Source organism: Megalops cyprinoides, chromosome 19, assembly GCF_013368585.1.
Source record: "Megalops cyprinoides isolate fMegCyp1 chromosome 19, fMegCyp1.pri, whole genome shotgun sequence".
NCBI classification, from domain to species: Eukaryota; Metazoa; Chordata; class Actinopteri; order Elopiformes; family Megalopidae; genus Megalops; species Megalops cyprinoides.
The window spans coordinates 23,236,206-23,258,260 of NC_050601.1; the positions used below are offsets into that span (position 1 = coordinate 23,236,206).

Here is a 22,055-nt window from a genome sequence, read left to right on the forward strand (position 1 = left end):
AGAGCTGGCCATAGAGTCAGCTCTTTATACTCTAAGCTGCCTTGTCCCTCACTGTTTGGGATTTTAACTTCTGCCCATTTCATCCGAGTAGCAGCCTAATGGGCCAAAAGGGTGCATTCTGGGGACTGGAGGCAGACAGGAACAGGACGTGAGATGGGGTACAAGCAGTTTCAATTAAAACTAAGAAACATCAACACTGTCATACAAAATGAATGTCTTAAATGGTTCAGGGCAGCCACCTGCTTTGATCACTCATATGCAATTAAAAATATGGAGTTTAGAAAACGACCTTTTACAAGTACCCCCTCGTGCATCATCCATTAGAGAGCGGGAAGTCATGCGCTGATGTTAGCGTTGAAAAAAAAAAATTGTGCCTGTGGTGAAAGCATTAGCTCTGTTTATAATTAGAATGGTGCAATGTGAAGTGCTCGTAGAGATTGCCTTTATGTATGTAAGCCAGAGTGCTAGCAATCAAGCAAAAGGCAGTTGAGTAAAAAGGAATCCGCCTCTAATGGGTTCAAACGCGCTTAAATTAGCGAGCTTGTCAGTCAAACAGCTTGAGGACCGTCACTGGGCAAGGCAAGTCCTCCACCTCCCCTGTTTGTGAGCTCCTGGTCACACAATGAAGGGGCAGCATATTATTTTTTTCCTTTTGTCTGGCAAGGCCGCAGCTCCCCTCGAGGGGGTAAGGATGGGGTGGGGTTTGGAGGGGGTACACTTACGCGGAGCAGGTACGGTTGCGGCGGGTCGGCAGGGGGCTGGGGATCAGGTAGCCTCGCATTGGGGAGGGCGAGCGGTCGCGCGGGCGGAACTTGGGCAGGCTCAGGGAGTTGGGGGACAGCGGGGACCCCGGAGACCCCGGGGACACGGGCGATGATGGCTGGGGTCCCCCCCGCACTGGAGATGTCGCTTCGGAGGACATGCTGGAGAAAGGGAAGGCCTCCTCCCTGGGGACGGACACCTGCAGGCTGAGAGGCAGAGGCAAAGGTCAGACCCGTCTGTGCAGATCCACCGGTTGCTGTTTATATGGATACACCAGGTAAACTCTGTCAGCTCATCATCCTATCCTGGCGATATAGGGATCAGTGAATCTGCACAGCGCCTTGCAACAGGTGAACAGATAATCACTGCTTCCATACCACCTTCACTGACAAAATGATACCCAGGTCATGTTAGCTAGCCATGGCACATTTTGTCTGTAGGTCTTCAACATGATATGTTTAAGACAAATGTTTATTTAAAACATTGACTGCTCTCTGGGAGGAAAGTATATAAGTTTCTGCTTTATCTTTTTTCCTCTATCTTACTTGTCATTTTTACACTTGATGCTTACACAGGAAAATAGACACTCGGGCTTTGTATCAATGAGCTACAACCCTCAGCAAAGAAAACATACCATGCCATCTCTGGACAATGGCCACATCACACCCCCCCCGCCTCCCAGCAACTTCTCCCTTAACAACTTATTTCTATAAAAAGCAACTTCTGTCTACGTAAAGCAGCTTCATTCAAAGAGTAGCAATATTCTGCCCTGAAGAGTGGCAACACTGAATCAGACAGATACTGCCACCTCTACCATGAAGTCTTCCAAGATTATGCCATTTAGGAGACGAGGTGAAATATTCACTAAACAATTCATCCAAATTCTGCCTTTAAATCCGCGTTAAGTGCTTTGCTACGTGTTCAGTTTAGCGGTTTGCAGTTGCGTGAACACGCTCACTCACACAAAGGTAACAAGTTCCAACAGATTTGTCCATGAATAAATTATATGGTACTGTGCAACCAGGCACCAGCAGAAAAAAGAAAAAATTAAGAAAGCAAGCAGTTCAGAACTGAGTGTTCTGTTTTGCATTGAATCATTTCCTTAAAATTCTTCAGTATAGTCAAGCTCCTCTGAGAGGTGCCTCGATATTAAGTTACACACGTTTGACACATAACCCTTTTACAGCTGCATAAACCATACCACATTTAGTCATACCTCTGTTGAGCAAACTGAGCAAAAACAACTCTGAAAAGAACAGCATCATGTTTTCTAAAGAATGGTGAGCTGTTCAAAAAACACAATGATCGAAACTAATCACACTCACAACTAACTACTAAGAGAACCCTGCAAAAGTACTAATGCATCAACATCCTGTTGTCTGGTCATTCATATGAACCTTCTGGAACTTTACAGAAGATACCAACACGTATTCATACTAGGACTGGGAGGGGGTTTATGCACAAAAGCATTATTAGCACTATGGTGAAAATTAGAGAGGTAGCATTATATGCTATGCTGAGAGCAGTACTGTATACTGAGGTATAGAGCTCAGGTTAGGTTCCTTGCCCAAGGGTATCACTGTCTCTCCTTGATGGTGTACTTTTATGGTTGTGCATATCCATCTGTCCCAGTTTGAAAGACTCATTCAATTCATGTATTTAAGTGCTTTTGCACACGAAATAGTTTGAAATTTCAGGACATTTCCACACACAGTATGTGGAAATCACAAGGCAAGTCCTTGGCTGCTTCAGTTTACATAATGTCAGCTCTGTACCTGAAGCAAAAGAAAAAGTATCTGCCAACTCCAGCATAAGGATGAAGCGAAGGAAAGTTCAGGGACTATAACAGCCTAGTTATTTAGCCAATGTCATATTTGACATTTTAGTCAATGTCTTATTTAGCCAACCAAACTATTTTCCATTTTCCTCATGAGCATTTGAGAACTACAGATTGATGTGAGGCACTGCGCCGTCCGTCTGAAGATGATACAGACACCACTGGGGACTCAAACTCGCAGCGCTCTGCTTTTCCGCAGGGCTGGATGTGCCAAGAGGTCCTGCAATGCCAAAGCGCCCCCCTCTTCGAAGGAACCCTGTAGAGGAACCTGGCCTCTTTCACACTGCTCCGACGAGGGCCGATATCCTGGAAAAGCACACGGTGCCGTTTACTCCTGCGGGGTGTTGGGTTACGCAGGTGATCTGCATCAGGGAGGCTACTGTGTGAGCCAGCCCTGCCAAGACTCCGCGCCTTTGTGCACTGACCAACAAATTAACAAAAACGTCTTATCGTTTAACTGTGCTCGAGCTTATAGCTCACAGGTCAGCATCCCAGAAGGCAAAGTGGTCAACAGAGTACTTCAAAATCAGTTTAGACCTCAGATAATGTCTTGATGTGGCTACTGCATTAAAAAAAAACTGCTATCAGATCTCCTTGGGCAAGACTCCTACTGTCACTACAATAACAGGCCAACACTTTTTTTATTTAAACGAAGCATAAAATTATTTTACCTGCTAATGTAATACTGACCCTGTAAACATTATGCTATTGCCTAACTACCTTTCGAAACCTTTTTTGTGTCTCATTCACATCACTTCCTGTTCCATCATTTCCTGTTGTAACAGGTGTTGGCACCATTGACTGTCATCTTTAATTATTCACTCCACAAAAACAGCCTTAGGCATTAAATTGAGGTGCTCAGTGGAAACAGCTTTAAAATTATTGTGTAAGCCTTTTACCCTCCAAATGTCACATCCAAGCGCTGGAATGAAGGTGTTGACTTAACACATATATGCTAGGGGCAGCAATCTCAGCAAGAATCGCCAACATACACATAAAATCATAAAGGCAAAGCCCTTCCTTATGAAACTGCAACCGGTCTCAATAAATGGTAAAATATTGACCCAAAATATGAAGAATGTTATACGAGGCTCAATGTCAAATGTTACAGCACTCAAATCTTGACCTTTTGTATTTTAATTGTACTAAAATTGTACTTTGACACTACTTGTTGAAATCTGGACTTTCTGTAGCATTTAGGCTTCAGTATGGCACCAGTTATCACATCTCGACATACTATATGTTCTGTTGATCATGTGGCCTTATTACATGCAATCATTTTCTGTAGGTCATTCTGTTTAGAGTGTCTGCCTATATACAGTGTGTCTGTCTATATATAAAGTGTTGATCCTCTCTCGATCCATGTACATCTCCCTGATAATGGCTTCTCCTTCTCCCCTTCCACTCCAGAACACCTGCCGGAACTTCAGACTGTTTCTGAGGCATCGCCACCTGCTGATCTACCTGCTGAAAAGAACAAGATGACTGGACCATCACTGCACTGTCTGCCGTCATATGGCGAGTCCCCATCAGCAACCCGCCCGAGGCCAGCTTGTCATCCCCTGTCCACCTCACTGGCTATGGAATGGCACTGTTGCCATTAACTGATGGTTTGTTCATGTTATCCCTTTGTAAACATTTCCACCATTTTCCAGGAGTCTTTCAACCATCTTTTCCCAGGGTAAAGGAATAATTTTCCTGTTTTTTTCCACCAATTGACCTGGGATTTACTGGTTTTTGATTCCCCCTGGAAAATCCACTGTGCTATTTGCACAGCACTTTGTGACCAGTCTCAGTTGTAAATACAGTATGCACTATATAAATATATGTACACAAACCTATACCATTGGGATTTTATGAGCTTGCTTGATAAATAAAGATTACATAAGACGAATAAGTTATACATAAACTTTTTGAGAGGGTTCTTTCACAAGTGAAGTTGTAGATCCATGCGCAAATGCTTAGGAGGGATGGTTAATCGCAGCACTCTGTGACATTTAAGAGAAGACTGTGGAATTACATAAGGGTGCAGACTTTAACCTTATTGGTCATTTAAACATGCCCTTAACTCTCAGCTCTATCACCGATTACAGTGTAAATGCGTCCAAGTACAAGGTCCGCAATCATTCGTTCAAATCAGCCTGTCCTGTGACACTGCCTGCCATGACTGGGCCAGACTTTGCATTTGAAAGACAGTTAATGAGACCATGCATTAGCTAATGAAATCAATTCCATCAATCCTGGTGAGCTCTGGACAGCAGCCCTTTGCAGTAGGACAGTCAGAGAGCCCTTGCAAAGCAAGGGGGTGCCACAGCAGGTATTACAATGGTGCAAAGCAACATTAGATTAAATTACATTATTGTCATAGAGCAGACACTCTTATCCAGAGCAGCGATTTATATCCATTTATACAGCTGGGTATTTACGGAGGCAATTGTTGGTTAAGTACCTTGGCCCAAGGGTACAACAGCAGTGTCCCAGGAGGGAATCAAAGCATCAACCTTTCAGTTAAAAGCCCTACTCCTTATCGCTGTGCCACACTGCTGTGTCACAATGCTGCCCACTGCAATCAGGCCTGATACTGCTGAAGGCAGAAATGCAAAGCAGTTTAAGACTTGGGCCAGGATTCAATCGACATTTGTCATTATCTTTGTAAACTTGGTGAACAGAGATGTTACTCCTTTCCCAATGCAAACAAAACAAAAACTCATTTTGGGGGACCACTAAACCCGTTTGTGAGAAACACACTCGATCGTGTTTGTGAAGAAAAAAAAGGAACAATTCCTTTTAATTGAACCTAATTCAACCCAGGTCTCAGACCGTTAGCTCAGTTTGAACTTTCTCACCTACGGGGCATGGGAAAATGACAGGAGGACAAAAAAAAAAAAAAAAAAACCTGACAGAATGATATCAGCAATAACAGAGAACAGAAAAAGAAAGTGCAGAGAGACGATAACAGGAAATGGAGCAGGTTAGCCGAATAAAAAAAACAATGCACTGCAAAAGACAGCAAGATAAGCTTAAACACCGAAAAAGAGATGAGCAGAGATCACAGCGAGATCACAGGATGATAAGGATGAGGTACAATACAAATGAAATCATGATGAAATGCTATTAAGAGGCTCCGCAGCATGACGTGAAGCCGGCTGAGTGGAACGGCCCAATTAAAGTGGGAGAATTTATCAATTCAGAGAATTAGAGGGTTCTCTTGAAAGCCTCTCCGTCGAAAGGCAACATTACCTCCCAGACTAATGAGCTTCCTGAGACGGTGTCCCGTTCAAAACCTTTCAGGATGTTCCTAAGGGCGCTCTCCATGGCAACCAGTCGAATGACTGTCAGGTGGTATCCCTGGAGACACCGTAACGAATCGTCCTTTTCGCACCTCCAGTAGATTACAGTGTTGGCTAAAATTGCTGTTCTGGGCCTCTGACCTGTAATCGTTTCCACCGTGTCAAAGCTTTGATGTGTGGTGACTGGGCAGTACTGTGCAATGACGCACTATAACGTTTATTGGACGGGAAGCAGTGTTAAAAAGGCACAAACATCTCGAAGGTCTCATGTAACCAACAGGGCCAGGAGAGGTCATCCCTGTTAAACTGTTTACCACTACCCAGTGAACAATAGTCTTAACCCCTTCCTTCTTCTTCCACTAATCTTTCAGCATATCTGCACAGTTTAAAAAAGTGGTACAGTGGTTCCATATAAAAATAAAACTCAGGGAGAGAGGTTATGCTGGGGATACCAAGCCTCCAGAAGGCCAATGACACATCCCCAGTATGAAACGAAACACTATCTGCCAAGTACATCCTCAAACACACTTTTAACATCATAACTTCAAATTTATTTGAGGCCTCTGTGTATTTACTTATAAAGGTTCAAAGATGACTGAAAAAATTACTGAAAGATTGACAGCGAGATCTTTAGTCAGTGCTGACCTGAATGTTGCAGAGCACCCCCCCCCCCCCGCCAGCCCTACACCCTGGTAGCCTCTTATCCTTCGGAAGAAAATAAATATAAATAAAAATGTCCCCAAAAAGACAATGCTGCAGGGAGGAAAAGCAGGGAACGGAGACATCCAGCCATTCACCACAAAGGAGCAAACCGGCTCAGGTCAGTGCTGAGCATTTTCCGACGCCGATGGTAATGAAATAAGCTTCCCCTTTCGGCTAACCAGGAGTGTCTCGAAATTGAATCAAACCACGCAGATTCAATCAGAGGTCAGTCTGCAGCGTGCAGCGCTCTCATTCTTGCCTGGACCTGCAGCTGGACGGATCAAAGGCTCCGTGACTGACGCCGGTGGCCGGAGCCCGGGGAGACGTCTGTGGGGAGTCACCTGGCGGAAGGTGGTCGTGCATAACAACGTGTGATGTCAGGGCGTGCGTGACGAGGCCCGCGGGAGCAACGGCGCTAAACGTCAGGCCTACAGGTCAAGCCTCCTGTGTTCCTGGCAGCCTGCGGACCTGCAGACACACTGAACAGGGACTTAGGCCGACTGGTGTAATGAGGAAACCTCGCGAAAACGCCCTGTCTCCGGGGCATCTCGCTTTACGCCACACCACAAGCGAAGACGCTCTGCGCCCCCCGCCCCCGAACACGGCAGATGCTGCTGCCCCACTGAGGGGTTCTTTGCCCACACAGTCAGGGCCAGCGGGGTGTGGCTTACAGCAGGCGCTCCGAGCACAATTCCTGGAGGGCCGAGTATATGAGGGCTTTGGTTTCCATCTCTTAATGGGCTACTGGGTGAGCCTGACTATTCTATTATTCCACCATGAGGTCACAAATCAATAGCTTAGATCAGTGTTCATATGCTTAGATAAACATTGAAGGAAATTCCATACAACAGACAGAAGGCTGCATATAAGTGCAGTTCTTTGCTATTAAATCAGTGTTAAATGCCTCAGTGCGAGTGACAGCAGATCTCTTTGCAGTGTGATATTAGTTACACCAAAGTGGTGCAGGTTTAATTCAGGTTTAATGCGTGGAATGCTCCGGTATCAAATTAAACTGCACAGCCCTACATTTAATAACTTGCCATGTAATGCATTTGATGGTCGCATCAACCGGGCCAAAGTCAAAAATGAAAAATATGAATCTGCAGATGGGAAAAAGGAATGGCTCAGAGGCTGTGCTGTGCATTCGAGAAATATCATGAAATCCAAAAAAAAAAACAACCAACAAATCCAGCAAGGTCACACGGCGTCTGTGAGCCGGTTCAAGGAAACTCCGCTCCGATTTTCCCTGGGAGAGTTCAGTTTCCCATCCAAGAGAGGGAGGTTTCACTTCCTAAGCTTCCTCCGTCCAGACCAAGCCCTGTTTACAACGGCAGCGCGCCACCTAAGGCCTCGAGCAGCACTAACCAGGCGCGCTCAAACGTCCAAAACAAGTGACTTTCACTTCCTCCACAGACCATCTGTTTACCCGCTCAGACAGCGTATGGAATAGGCCTGCGTGAGACTGAAGGATATGCTGTAATCAATATCTGTATATATAAGAAGGCGAGAGTGTGTAAGAGATAACGTGTCAGGTCAGACAAAAGGTAGAAGCACTGACTGGGTGGGGCACGCACGTCATTTTGTGTGACCAAAGTTCCAACAAACACATCACGATTTCCTTGGAACTCAGAGCAGTCACATGCACTGCAAACTAACACATGCATGCTTGCGCGCGCACACACACACACACACACACACACACGAACACCCAAGGAAGGGACAAAAACAGCTCAAAACAAGACAAACAAGACTTGACCAGGACATTATTCAGTCAATAATTTTGACACCATACTGACAATTTAGTCTCCACACTGTATGGTAAAAGCCCACAATAAAACAAAACAGTACAATAAAAAAGACCTTTAAAATTCTGAGAGACCACCCATCATAAATAAGACTAACGGGCTTCTGAGCACTGTTGCTCAGTCACCACACACAAGAGCCAGCGACAGAGGCACTAAACACCGACATCCTGGTGCCAACGGGGGGACAAACACAACCACGTGCTGCTCACTCTGCACAGTGGCTGCTGACATGGGAACTGCACTTCCTTCTCTGGGCTTTTTCAATGTTATTAGCATGACATGGCTGTTTGAAGAGAGAGGATGAGAATATACATCCCTAAGGAATGTATATGTATATGATACACCAACATACAAGATTAAACCCCAAAAACAGGGAATACATTTATTAGGTTTTAGAACAAAGGAAATGTACCGCAGTCTCAAACATATGCTTAAAATGGGACACAAGTGGAAGAAAACATATTTGCATAGGCACAGTGGACCCAAGTTTTGACAAGCTTGAAATCATCCTCTTAGACTTGAGATTTTCTGTTTTGACATGTGTTACCATTCCATGAGGTGGAGTCAGCAGAAACTGGTGTAAACCAGTTAGACAAAGGGCATCCTCTGGCTGACCTCTGCCAGCTATCAAACTGCCACGGGTGACAAAACCGCAGCGCTGAAAAACAGCACGCGGGGGTCAGGGACGGCCGCATTCCGGCATGTTCCAGAGGGGAGGGGGGGGGCGCAGGGTTTCTGGGCAGCCCATTGTCCCGCTGAGGGGCATGGTGCTGACCACAGCAGCATGGTGGTGCTGGACCCATGCCCCTCCCCCACTCCCAGCGCCTGTCCCGTGCTCTCAGGGTCAGGAGATGTGTTTATTAATCTTTTATGGGATGGTGCAAGTCAGCAGGATTTACCCTTTTATGTCCAGGTCCCCAGGAGACCCACACCACACATAGGGGCATGTGTTCTAGAGACCACTGTCAGCTTGTCAGTGGCCAGTCAGCTTGTGCTAAACTGCTCCCATAGGGAGGTATTCATTTGACAGAAAACAAACCACATTTTTTAATAAAGGAGTGTAATTATGTATTAGACAAGTGATTGATATTCATATTTATGTAACAACACTCTAAAAACCTGTTATGTAAGACAAACATTCGTTTGTTCTTTTAAAGAGCGTGGCACTCTGTGGCCTGGGAACAGAAAGAGCTGCCTGGCGCAAATATTTAAATACGCAAATCGTGAATTTCCCAGGGAATAACTCACTGCTTCAAACGGATCATAATGTAAACGATAAATGTCCCCAAAATTCCCCCAAAAAACAGTGTTGAGCCAAGGACTGAAGTCATTTCTCCAGACAAGTCAACCTCAGAGCGGACAGTATCTTTTTTGCTGCTCGTCAGAGGGCCAGTTTTGTTTTCAATGGGCACCTTTTTATTTTCATATTGCTAAGGGCAAACACCAATGTGATGAATCCAAGTTTCACGAAACAGGATGTGTGAGAAGAGCGCTTGTGGCCTGTGGTGGAGTGCTACCAGTGCGCAAGAAGCTTCAAACACAGTTTACAGTGTGTAGTCTGACTCTCCAATGGTCGTGAGTGAATCCAATCACAGAGCCAAATTAGGCCCCCACTATGACATTACTCCCCTGAAGGGCGAGCTCAAAGACATGTTATGTTAGAGGTTGTACTTTCAATGTATGCTATTCCTTTGATTCAAAAAACATCTTAAACTCATTTCCTCCCTCTTAGTGAGCTTGGTTGTAAGCCAGCTAGTTCCTTAAGTCCTTTGCCTGTCAGAACGTGACCATTTTCATTAGCTTCATTGATTCATTAAAAGGATATTCAAAATAAGTGCTGACAGGAGACCAGCAGATACAAGACATGGGTGCACTTCAGTATGCTCAACCAAACCTGTTTTGTCCTTAGGGAAATATGCAAAAATGATTTTTTTTACTGAATCCAAGGAATCCAATCCCTGCAAATTAGGGCAGGGGAACTGACTCCATGTGATAATCCAAACGGTCTACGAGGACTATTTCGCACCCCATATGGAGAAATCTCAGTCTAAGGACAAGTACCTGCCCAATCTCCATGAAGAATGTGCAAAAATGTAACTTTTTCTGTTTCGATCGCCAAACCTGAGAATGCCGAACAAGAAAAGAATATACCACGGAACAAGACTAATTTCATTGACTGAAACTGAAGGCTAAAGGGCCTTAGCTAAGGTGCAGAACAAGGAAGGCCCCTGCCAGGAGGGGCGAGATCTTTCTCAGGGAGCAGAGAAACTGACAGGGTGGAATTTTCCGGCGCTGCAGACTCGAACCACAGCTTGCTTTTTGAAAAGCAGCCAACGCAGGCAAATAACTTTGCCGGTCGAGTGAGCCCTCACTCAGCTCGCACAATGGGAGTGGGAGAATGCGCCACCGTCAAAACGGTCGAGGGAGCCTTGGCACGCCGCTCAAACTTAATCAGGCGAGGGGAGGTACACGGATTAGCGCGGGCGATGCGCATTTCAGCGACTCGAACGTGAAATGTCCAATACTGCGCCGCAGCGCACCCAGAACGCTACACAAACCCGTTTAGGCAAATGAAAACGACCCCCTGAAGTATGTTCTTACTCGCCGTGTGTGTGGGCGTCTGAAGAGTAACAGTGCCAGCCAAAGAGGAAGACTGCTCTGGAGGAGTGCAAACAAAAGCTTACCACCAGCTCTGAGGGGTGTAATTCGGGGGACTGCAGGGGGGTCTAACAGGAAACAGGCTCCCCACCCTTCCTGTTGGAGAGTTCCAAAGATGCCAAAAGTCTAATATGCTTGGATGTTAGTCTTTATATAGCTACAATAACCAATTCCTGATTCCTGTTCTCTGAATGGCGACTTCCACTGTGCTTTTTTATTGTCCTTGTTGTTCTAAAAGTGACTGCGAATCTGGAACAAAGTGCATTTGTGAAGTCCCTGGTCCCCCAAGGAATTAGATTTTGTCACAAAGGTTGTTACTGAGCTGTCTGAACAGATTCCACAGTTTTGTCAAGTTAACTACAATGTGCTTTGCCTTTCACCGAGTCATAGGTTGAAGTTAAGTACCTCACATTGGCTGCTTCTCAGCATTGAGATCAGCGACCCTCACAATCAACAAAAATGCATGGCACTCAAACAAACAGTGAATTTCATCGGTCAAAAAAATCAAACTGCAAACGAGTTCTTTCAACCTGTAGCTTCTGACCTTGAGTGGCACGCCTGCAGTTTTCTAACAGAAAACTAATGTTTTCTGTTCCAAAGCGGCACTCATCAGCATTTTAGAGCACTGACAAGATTGAAAAACCCACTTTTGATTTCACCTCAAAATCTGGGTTGGAAGACAAACTGTCCCTTGAATATCTGAGGTTCAAGTACAAAGGGACGTAGTGTACTGTGGTTAGACTGCACTGAGCCACACTAACATGTTTTGGGCTTGTGGTAACAGCCTCATAATCTCCTCTCCAACCCAATAAGACAAAGAAAAGCGTTACAGGGAGCAGGGTAACATAACCCAAACAACCAAATCTAACTGCCCCTGATGACATACATGAGGTCATATTGTTTGATTGACTTGACTGAAAATTTCACTTGTAAATGCCCTCCTTCACCTCTGAATTTTGCCAAAGCATCTCTGAAAGTACAGAACCCTGCTCAAGCGGTGCCAGACAGGGATTCAAACCCACAACGGTCTGCGTTTTATCACACGCTGCCCAAAAATAAACAAATTCACCTGATAAGGAGATGGAATTTTCCACCAGCCGCGCTCCTCACCAGCACCACCCACCCCCACCCACTACACAGTTGCTGTCAGTGCCGCGGTGCACGGCATCACGGACAGAAGGGAGAGAACTTCGGTGAAGCGTGGTTATTACCGTAATTAGTGGCTCTGCGCGTGTGACGTGCGCCAGGTACTTAATCACACGTCTGTCTTCGTCGCGGCTGCTTTGTTTCGGCGCGCGAGGGGTGAAGTCTCCCGGCTTCCTCCCGCAACGCCCACGCTACCTGGAGAACGCGGCGCGTTTCGCCCCATGAAAAAAAACACACCAAGCGGCTGTCCTCCCAAATAGCTCAGTCACAAACAGTTGAAATGAACAAATGAAAATAAAGGAAACATACCTCAAATGCCAGCTATGCCAATACTCCCTATTCTCCCTTATATTCAAAAATATACCCTATTTGTATATTGTAAATTGGCATTGCCAAATTCTGCAACACTCTGGGGGAAAAAATACAAAAATGAAAGTGACAAATTGTGAAATGTGATATATATATATACTGGGGTGTTTGGAGTGTGGGGGGGGGGGGGGGGGGGGGTTAAGAGAAGTATATTGGAAGATGGCTGAAATAAGGATCATGCAAGCGACCCTCTATGCCAGTACAGGCAGGCGCTACTGATGAGCTCTCAGTGTTCCGTCAGCTTGAATGTGTGCCGTATCTGCGACCCCTGACCTCCAACATGGAGCCTCCCATTCTCCCTCCACAACAACTGCCCCCGGAGCTACATGCCTTTCCAAGCATACCCTCTTTCAAAAGGCATGCAAGGTAGAACCAGAAAATAAAACTAAGGGAAAGTGTTTTGCTGCATGTGCCAACCCTTTATGCAACTCAAGCAAAGATTGCTAAGAAAAGTTCCTATTTATTTTTCATTTATTTTCTGACATACAACAAGGCATACAGGTGTAATAATAATGGTGAGATAGACATCCGTCCATGTTTGAGTGTTTGAGGTATCCTTTGACCCGACCACTCAGGGGGTCTCAGGAAATGTGCTGGGGCTTGTCTGAAGCGGAGTAGCTGTCATGCTTTTCGCCTGCAGAAAGGAATGGATACAGGCCTCTTCTGAGGGGAAAGAATGCTCCTGACCTCAGAGGACGAGAGGAAAATCTGTTTCTCCGCACGCCAACACCTGCTCATGGTAAGACCACGCGGTACCCCATAGGTAACTCCAGTGTGCGTGTGAGAGCGTGTGTGTGCGTGTGAGAGCGCGCGCGCGCGCGTGTGCGTGTGCGTGCGCGCGTGTGTGTGTGTGTGTGTGTGTGTGTGTGCATGCGTGCGCACAAGCAGATACCTATTAGGCCACACCATGAGAAAAAGTGTAGGTTTCTTGAGATTTCCACAGATAGTTTCTATTATGACCACATATTTAGCTCCTACATTCCTCCCATCCTCTGTAGGAAGTTCCAGTTAGCAACACCCAGCAAACACTGTCAGCTCTAACAACGGCACAGACAGAATTTTCAATGAGGTATGCACCCAGCTGACTATCAAATCCACGCACAGAGAATCTGTGACATTTCCCAGAGGTAGCCCAGCTTCCACTGAAGCTGGAGCTTGGCTGGCCAGATTGCTGTTATCATAGTTGTAATTTTCCGCCTGGCTCTTCCCCCCCCCCCCCCCCCCCCCCGAGTGACAAAACCATGATAATTCTGACTTGCCCAGGAAACTGTCTGCTTCAAAAATGTGATCCGACAAGATCTTTTATGGGCTGCCAGCACCTTCTCACCGAAGTGTGCGTACGTCCTAAGATGGATATTACACGATATGGAATGGTCTCATGACAACAGTCTAAACATTGCCAGGATGGTTGCACAAGTACATGAAACCCATTGAAATCCTTTAGCGGGACATGTGCAGCCTAAGGTCTTTCACTCAGGTGTGCACTTGGTACTGAAAATCCCTGTAGCTCAGTTTCTAACACTTTGACTCAAAATGAATTCCAAGCTCCTGTGTGATATGTTCATGGTCAGGTAAACTATTTTCCAAAGAGAGCCCAAAGAGAGCCCTCTGTGACTATAACTACGCCTTACCTCCAAACGTGCTATTCAACTTTAACAAACATCCTTACATGCGTTTGGGCCAACTCTGAGGCTGACTGTTTCTGCCTTGCTTTTTCAAATGAAATGGTGAGTCCAAGGGTGTAGTCCGCAACAAAACTCACACGCAAAGCAGTCCGCTCATGTGTGTGTTCATATTAACAACAATAAAAAATTAATGTTAATAATTAACAATAAAAACTATATCCTCTTAATGGCCTGGTCTTATCTGAACATTTGCTGAGAGTATGCACACAACAGTGAGAGTTGTATGACAAAAGTTTGGGCCATAATCTCTTAATACTCAGAGCCATGTGACCGAGCGCTCGTGATGTGGTTTAGTGTACACAGACTCCAGATTAAGGGCTCATATGCAATATGCAAACCTAACAAAAAATAAAACCTTATCTCTTTCGGTGGCACAGAGAGGCAGCAACTGTAAAATATTACATTAAATGTTCCCTGCAGAGGGGACCACAGACTTCCTGGATCCATGGAAGACCTTAATTTGATCTGTGGGAGACCTTAATTTGACCTTTACTAGAGTCTTTGTGTATGCGTGTGTGCGTGTGTGTGTTTGTACTGTAAATCTCTTCCTCACAGAGGGATCACGTGATTTCCTTCATTCAGGGCAGAACTGGGTGCAAAAATGCATTCATAAACCTGTGTTCATTTCAAAATATCTGCCAATTCAATACCAAGGTCCAATGATACACATGTTTACTGACAGCTGTAAGATCCGTAGTGCTGATTCATTCCAATTTCCAAAGTATACAGGAGAGCACTGTAAATGCAGAGTTCCTGAAAAGCAGGGGTTTGGGCACACATCTCAAACGTGAGGCACGCGTCACACTACGGGAACGCCAATGTGACAGCGGGGTCCAATCAAAGCTACAATCGGGTGCACAGCAGGCCCGTGAAGCCAGCCAGCCGGCCGACAAGAGCCGAGGACAGTGACGATGCACACAGTATAACGGCTGATGTCAGTCACGCCAGCAAGTAACACGGCCACTCGGACAGTTACGTTACCCCAAGTCACCGTGGAGATGCCTCAGTTTATCAGAGCGAGTGGGTCACGGGGCAGAGCGATGGCAGGCCCCAGCAACACGCGGCGCCACGGCGGTTACAGCGCTGCAGCCTGGAGCTGAGGATTATGGGAGGGATGCTGCACTTTGTACTCCTGAGTGCCTGAGGTGTTCTTGCTAACTGCCTACATTAAAACTCCAGGTGTGCAAACAGGCCAGAACGTATGACATTAACCCATGAACTGCTTTCTTGCAGTGGATAAAATGTTCAATCATGTTTATCACCTGAATGAAGTGTGATCACCTGTCATCACCATGTGACTCTCTCCCTGCGAATCCATCAACCGGATTGGTTGCCATACTTTGCCCATTTCTACCACAATGGGACAGAAATCCACTAGCACCGACGGCCCGAATATTGTTTTCCTCACCACGATTTTGACACAGATATGCAATGCGAAAAATCACAGTTACCACAACCCAACTGTCGGCGAAGAAATCTGGTTTGAGAATCCTGAAATGCAAGTGTGGTTTAATAGATAAACAAATTTAATAATCCAACCGATCTAACTGATCGTATTGTTCTGTGTCCTCCTATTCAGCCTCTTTACAAATGGACTTTTTTTTACATTTATAAAGGATAATAATCCAGATCATTGTTGTCGCTTGCCGTAGCCTTCTCGGCAAATGTAACGGAGAAAGGACGTTAGCATGGCCCTGCTGATGGAGTATGACAAGTGTGACACTGCGACCTGCCAGAGCCAGGGGCGTCTCGGGTCTTTCTGAAAATAGGCCTCGGATGCAAAATTAGACAAACTTCTCAGATCCCGGAGGCAGGAGAGGACGCGGCCAAAGAGATCACACAAATGAGCACTGTCGAAGGGGATATGTCCTGGCCCCTCCCAAACACCAGTCAAAGAAATCTAAATGGGAATAAAGTCAACTGCTTGTGACGAAGTGGTTACCGTAACGCTCAGAGACATTTCAATGCTTCATAAATAATAAACAGGAGCGTACTCAATTGGACAGCATTTTCTCTCACTTCTCTATGGAAACACAAGTGCCATGGGGTGACATATTGCAACCTCCTCCTGGATACCATCAACACAGCAGCCCCTCAGAGGACATTAAACTCCCTGTAGAAACCTAGCAAAAATACAGCTTGACAAACATCCAATAGGGAAGAGCTGCCTCACTGTAAATGCTTTGCTGACTGTGATAAGCTATTCTGATTGGTTGAGGCTGGCTGATTAGCATGTGCCAGGTCCACCCATTAAGCGATCCATGAAGCCTCACCGGGCTACCAAGAGAAAACCTAAAACAAATATCAATTAAAATGTGACCAGAAGGTTGCACATTTGAATACTGGGTTGGGATGATGTTGTTATACCCTTGAGCAAGGTACTTAACCTGATTGCTTCAGTACTATAAATATATTGCAATATAAATTAATGTATAAAATGTGTGCCAAGTAAAATGACCTGGATAATGGTGTCTGCAGTACAAATTAACACACATTTAATTAATTCTTATGAGGCAAATGCAATAATAAGAAAATCTATCACTGCGCCAGTGTCTGTGGACTAACTGAGCAAGCTTCTTCAAGGTCTTACCAGATGTAATGACAGTCTTGCAGGAGGTGCCAAACTGAAAATGCGTCTCTGCACGTACTCCAAGCTTTACGGTAACTGTGGTGTTATTTATCGTCTGTTGGGTGTAAGACGCTGAGGTGATAAAGGCAGTAATGGAAGTGATCCATCACCGGTGCAGAGCGGCGGTCTCATCTCGAGGACTGCCGACACTCGTAATGAATAATTCGACCCCCACCCGCCCCTGCTGAGGCGCCTTGCGACTCCCTCCCACTTGAGTGGCTTTCCTTTTGTCTGAGATGCTGAACCCCGCAAGGCTATACACTGGAGACACACAGGTTTCTGAACTTACCCCCCGTGTCAGGTCCCCCTTACTTAACACAGACCACCTGCTTTTCCAGCTTAGGTCTTCATTCCCTGATTGGAGGCAGTGATTGGATGGGTGCTTAAATTGCAATGTTATCTTGGATGCCAATCAGCTGCTGACTGAGGGTCATCTCTTTGGCCCTCAGGCCCCATAATCACAGACTTTCTATATATTAGCCACATAGTAAGCTCAGTGTGCGCCACACTGATGGTTCTGTCTTGTGTCTTTTGCCTTTTCCCCAACTCTGTTAGTCACCAATTATGCATTTAAGCTCATCCCCATCATAACAAGGTCTATTGTATCCATGTAGGAGCATAGGGCAAGGCATGTGCAATCATCCCATACACAGGCATGCCTTCTGCATAGGGCTGTGTCGAATGCCATTTTTTGCCATTCGAATTTTAGCCAACCTTTTTCGAACAAAGCTTTGAATGTCTGCGACGTGACGTCATCCTTTTGGCCTGTTGTTTCGGCATTTCTAAGTGACCAAATGAATGTAACATATAGTTCTGTTAAAAAAAGTTCAACCAGTGTTTGCTTTAGTGTACGGAATTATTCCTGTGTGATTTCGTGACACATAATTCATTCCGTAAACTGTTGACTCACGAAACGTATTGGACCAAAGCCCTTTCGTGCACATCATACCTTCAGTAATATAGCCTATGAACGCAATAAATTTCGTACTTAAGCAAAACACTGATTTCTACTAAAGTTCAAGCAGCCTTTGCTTTTGTGGACGGAATGCCCTCTGTAACTGCGGAGTCATGGAATATATTGTGCTAAATCCCTTTCATGCACATCATAAAACAGTTAAGTGGACAAAATTAACATTCGATGGCACGGAATGATGATAGTATATCGCATTCTGCATTTCGTGCCACAAAAGCATAAATGCTGGCCTAGGACATCTATTACGTGGATAGAATTTCTTTTGTCTACAAAATGATTTTTTTTTTTTCGTCCACAAAAAGAAAAGCACAACGGTCAACTCGGTGCACGACAGGAATCATCCGTTTTGCATGAAAGTACTGTGCTCTCTTCAATATTTTGTGGACACAATGCTAACGCGTTTGTGTTTTTCGTGGACAAAACACGTTACAGTGTCACATGGTTTCATAATGAATGTATGCATTTCGTAGCAGAGAAGGCATTCTATCTATGAAAAAAGGTCTGTTACACTTGGTGCCCCACGGTTTATTGGCTAAATTTCTTGTATTATAGTAGCAATAACCTTAAAACTGCAACTGAGCACCCATCCTAATAATTGAATGCTTAATTTCACAATCGAATGCCACTTCTGCAACTGTTTTTTACACTTCAAGTCACAGGTAAACACAGGAGTCCCAGGGAGTTGAGAGCAGAGTGACCTAGGGACTCTGGCTCACCAACCCACCCACATCCCCAGCGGAACAAAGCCTATTTGGTTTCCTGCTCATCGTCTGCACAAGACACAGCCAGTTTCAGACCCGTCCCATACAGCTTAGCCTACAAAAAACATGCGATTTTACCATCTGAGCCACTTGGGAGCCATTTCTGCCACTGCTGAAGCTACCACTGTTCAGATTTACTGGCTTATTATGAGCATCCCTGAAGAGGTGTGGTCGAAAATAGAACATCCATAGCTGCACGCTAATGCAGACAGTAACAGAACCTACTTTTACCAACACCTCCCAGACAGAGGGCGGAGGGGACATAGGAGCTGAAAATCTCTCACAAAAGAACATCTGTGCTGTGGTTTTCCTACACCAGGAAGACTCTACAGCTGTAGAGGAACAGCAAAGCAAAATCCCTCCCAACCTCAGAGAGATGCTTTGCATATATCTGAGCTTCCTGTTAAGCTTCCTCCCCTAAAGCACACAATCATTATTAACTGCTTCACTATTCACTAAAAGCACTGTTTTGAGATCTGTACCAATAACACTTATCCTGATGAATACATTCAGGTAAAATGTGCCAAGGTAGGTGTAGGTGTAGGTGTAGGTGTAGGTGTGTGTGTGTGTGTGTGTGTGTGTGTGTGTGTGTGTGTGTGTGCGCGTGCGCGTGCGCGTGCGCGTGCGCGCACATCTCCCCACAGTTTCTGTCCACTATAAAATGTGACTGGAGCCAATGAAAAGGTGGTACATGTTACATAACAGATGCTTTTGTCCCGGGCAACTTGCACACTTTTTCTCTTGCATGTCATATGTTGATATGGCTCGACATTTTATGAAGCCTGTAACCTTCTCGTGTCAGGCTCGGTTTCAGTCACGCTGGCAATAGCTGAACGGGGACTGAGGGCTGTTCTCTATAAAGTGATTTACTTCAAAGTCACTTTAGATGCATCTGGGTGGAGCTCAAAATAAATTACGACTTCAAGGAAAAGCCAGTAAGTATTTAATGAATTAATGCATCTGAGAAAGTGGACTCACAGCACCATACAAACGCTGAGTCAACAGCCTTTACAAGATGATTTATAAAGGCACTCCTGGGAAGCTCAATGGTTAAAAGCATTCGCTTTGAGTGCATGCTGAGCTGTACAGTTCAGGTTCGATCATAGCAGTGTCAACAGCCGATGATGACCAGCAGCCCACAGTGGCAGAATAAGCGTCATACTTCCAGGGACAGGAGTGGATACATCGGCCAATCTCAGGCATCTAAATGACACAGCCACACCCATCCTCCAACTGGTACTTAGTTCACTGTTGTGTGGTGAGGTGTCTACAGTGTGAAAGACTCACAGCTGAAGATTGCATTCACTATGCCCCAGCTCTCCTGCATGAGGACAGTGGTTGTTGTGGTGACAAGCATAACATACTCAATTGACGATTCCAAAACACAGCTGCGCAACGGAGAAAAAGCATGAAAAAAGGTGATTTATAAATGCTTAATACCTCCCTACCACGTACTTTCCCAGTATTTCTAACAGTGTAACTAGGTTCCTTTTAAGTGATGTCAAATGAAGCAGACATCTGTTGAAGTGGGAGACAAGCCGCCTTATTTCTCAGAACACAAATTGAGAAACAATTAGATTCTGATCTACTTGTTATGCATATTGTTTCTAATCAGATGCATTAAATTATTCCAGATTTTTGAGCAATTATGCGTCCCCCGTTCAGAAAGCTGCACTCTGTTCAACGGTTTTTCAACAGCTGAAGTGCCTCGGCTCTCAGATGACTTTAGAACAGATCTCATCTTCTTCTAATTGTAGGCTAATGCTCTTTGGTGGAAGTCCTTTGATGTTTATTAAGGTGCATTTCAAACACTGAGAAGCCCCATTGTTCTTCCTTTCTGATTTGCAAGCATTTGATTTTAATTAAAATAAACTGCAGCGACAGGGGCCCAGAAACCACCGACATGCAAACGCAAACGTGCCGCTATCAGGTTGCGGCAGCTGTCTACCTCAGCTGTGAAATATGTGCAGGATACATAGAGGCCTGCTTCTAAGACGCAGTGCTAAAACACTTCAGGATATTTCATAATGGAAAAAGAAAAAAAAGTGTAGTCTTGCTTAACCCCAAGCATTCTTGCCCTTTATCCATCTTCCTCTTATTTTTCGAAAGAACGCATGCTCGATGTCTTGGTCAGGCTGACACAAACAAGGGGTCCATAATGGTCAACGTAACAGAAAGTGTTGTTGGTAGCTGGTGTTACTGTAATTTGACACCTTACCCTTGAAAGGCCACAAAAGTCCTTCCCTTGAGAGATATTTCTTAAAACCATTGTTTTTTGTTTTTTATTAATGACAAATGGGGAAGGTCCTTAACTTACCACTCCTTCTCAAATGTGACTAGGAACATGCAAGCATAAATTCTGAAATAAAACCTTTTTCTACAATTCACATTTGCCCACAGTTTGCAAAAAGAATGTTACAAAATGAATTTAAAAACCTAAATAAATTCATTGTAATTATACTGAGTATATTTGAAGAAGCTAACGTTCACACTGGTAAATCATAAATGTGATTGTATGCATACTTTTAGACAAAATTATATAAGAAATGTGCCATATTGTATGTCTTAAATTGCATAACTTCATAAAAATGAGAATTCATTTCATTCATTAAGACCTACATTGTCTTATAGGAACTATCAGTATGTGTTCACAAATATCGGAATGTTGCATCTTGGACTTCATATTTGACTATATATTAACATATTAACATATTAACATTAAGTTCCTTCACATAACCTAAAAACAGTGCATAATTATGGTTTCACAGAGCAAGGGTTTGGGAGAATTTCTGGGATTCAAACCGTGCACTTGCTACTCTTACCCAACATTTAAACTGACCTCCACTGCCTGTGCAGTGTCAACAGTCCCTTTACATAATATTACATTACATTATACTTCAGCTTGTTAAGCGGGTGCTCTCATCCAGAGGGACTTGCGTACAGTAGCTTGCCATATTTACATGTAATCCATTTATACAGCTGGATGTTTAATGAGGCAATTCGGGTTAAGGGTAAAACAACAGCGCCCTTCCCGGGAACTGGATCGGCAGCCTCTGTGTAACCTTACCACGACGCCACGCTGATGGTCTTTATCTCGGTGGACAGTAGTGCGGCAAATGCAATCAGTTTTCTCGGGCCCGACTCAGTCGGGGGGTCTTCCATTCGATCAAATGCACGCTGCCTTTTCCTCGCGCACAATTAAACACCCAACAGGCTCGTTTAGCGCTCATTCATTACTTGTACCAGAATGTCAACACGGCGTTAAAACGTCAACTATGAATGAATTACAAATTCATTAGCCTGGAAAAAAATAAAACAGCCACAGGAACAGGAAAGACTATTCTGTCAGCTCGCAGAGGGCTTCGAACAGTGATTGCGCACGCCTGCATGGATCAAGCTTATCACGCCGCATGCCAGCAATCTTTCACATGCTTTTTC

General features: G+C 44.9%; 1 protein-coding gene across 1 annotated transcript in view; it reads right to left on the reverse strand.

The window, feature by feature from the left end:
• Nucleotides 1–22,055, reverse strand: part of carhsp1 (calcium regulated heat stable protein 1) — a 31,505-nt gene that overhangs the window by 6,113 nt on the left and 3,337 nt on the right. Inside the window, exon 2 of the mRNA XM_036553536.1 lies at nucleotides 723–968. Coding sequence (XP_036409429.1) covers nucleotides 723–922 — 200 coding nt within the window. The 5' untranslated portion in view covers nucleotides 923–968. The remainder of the gene's footprint in view (nucleotides 1–722; nucleotides 969–22,055) is intronic.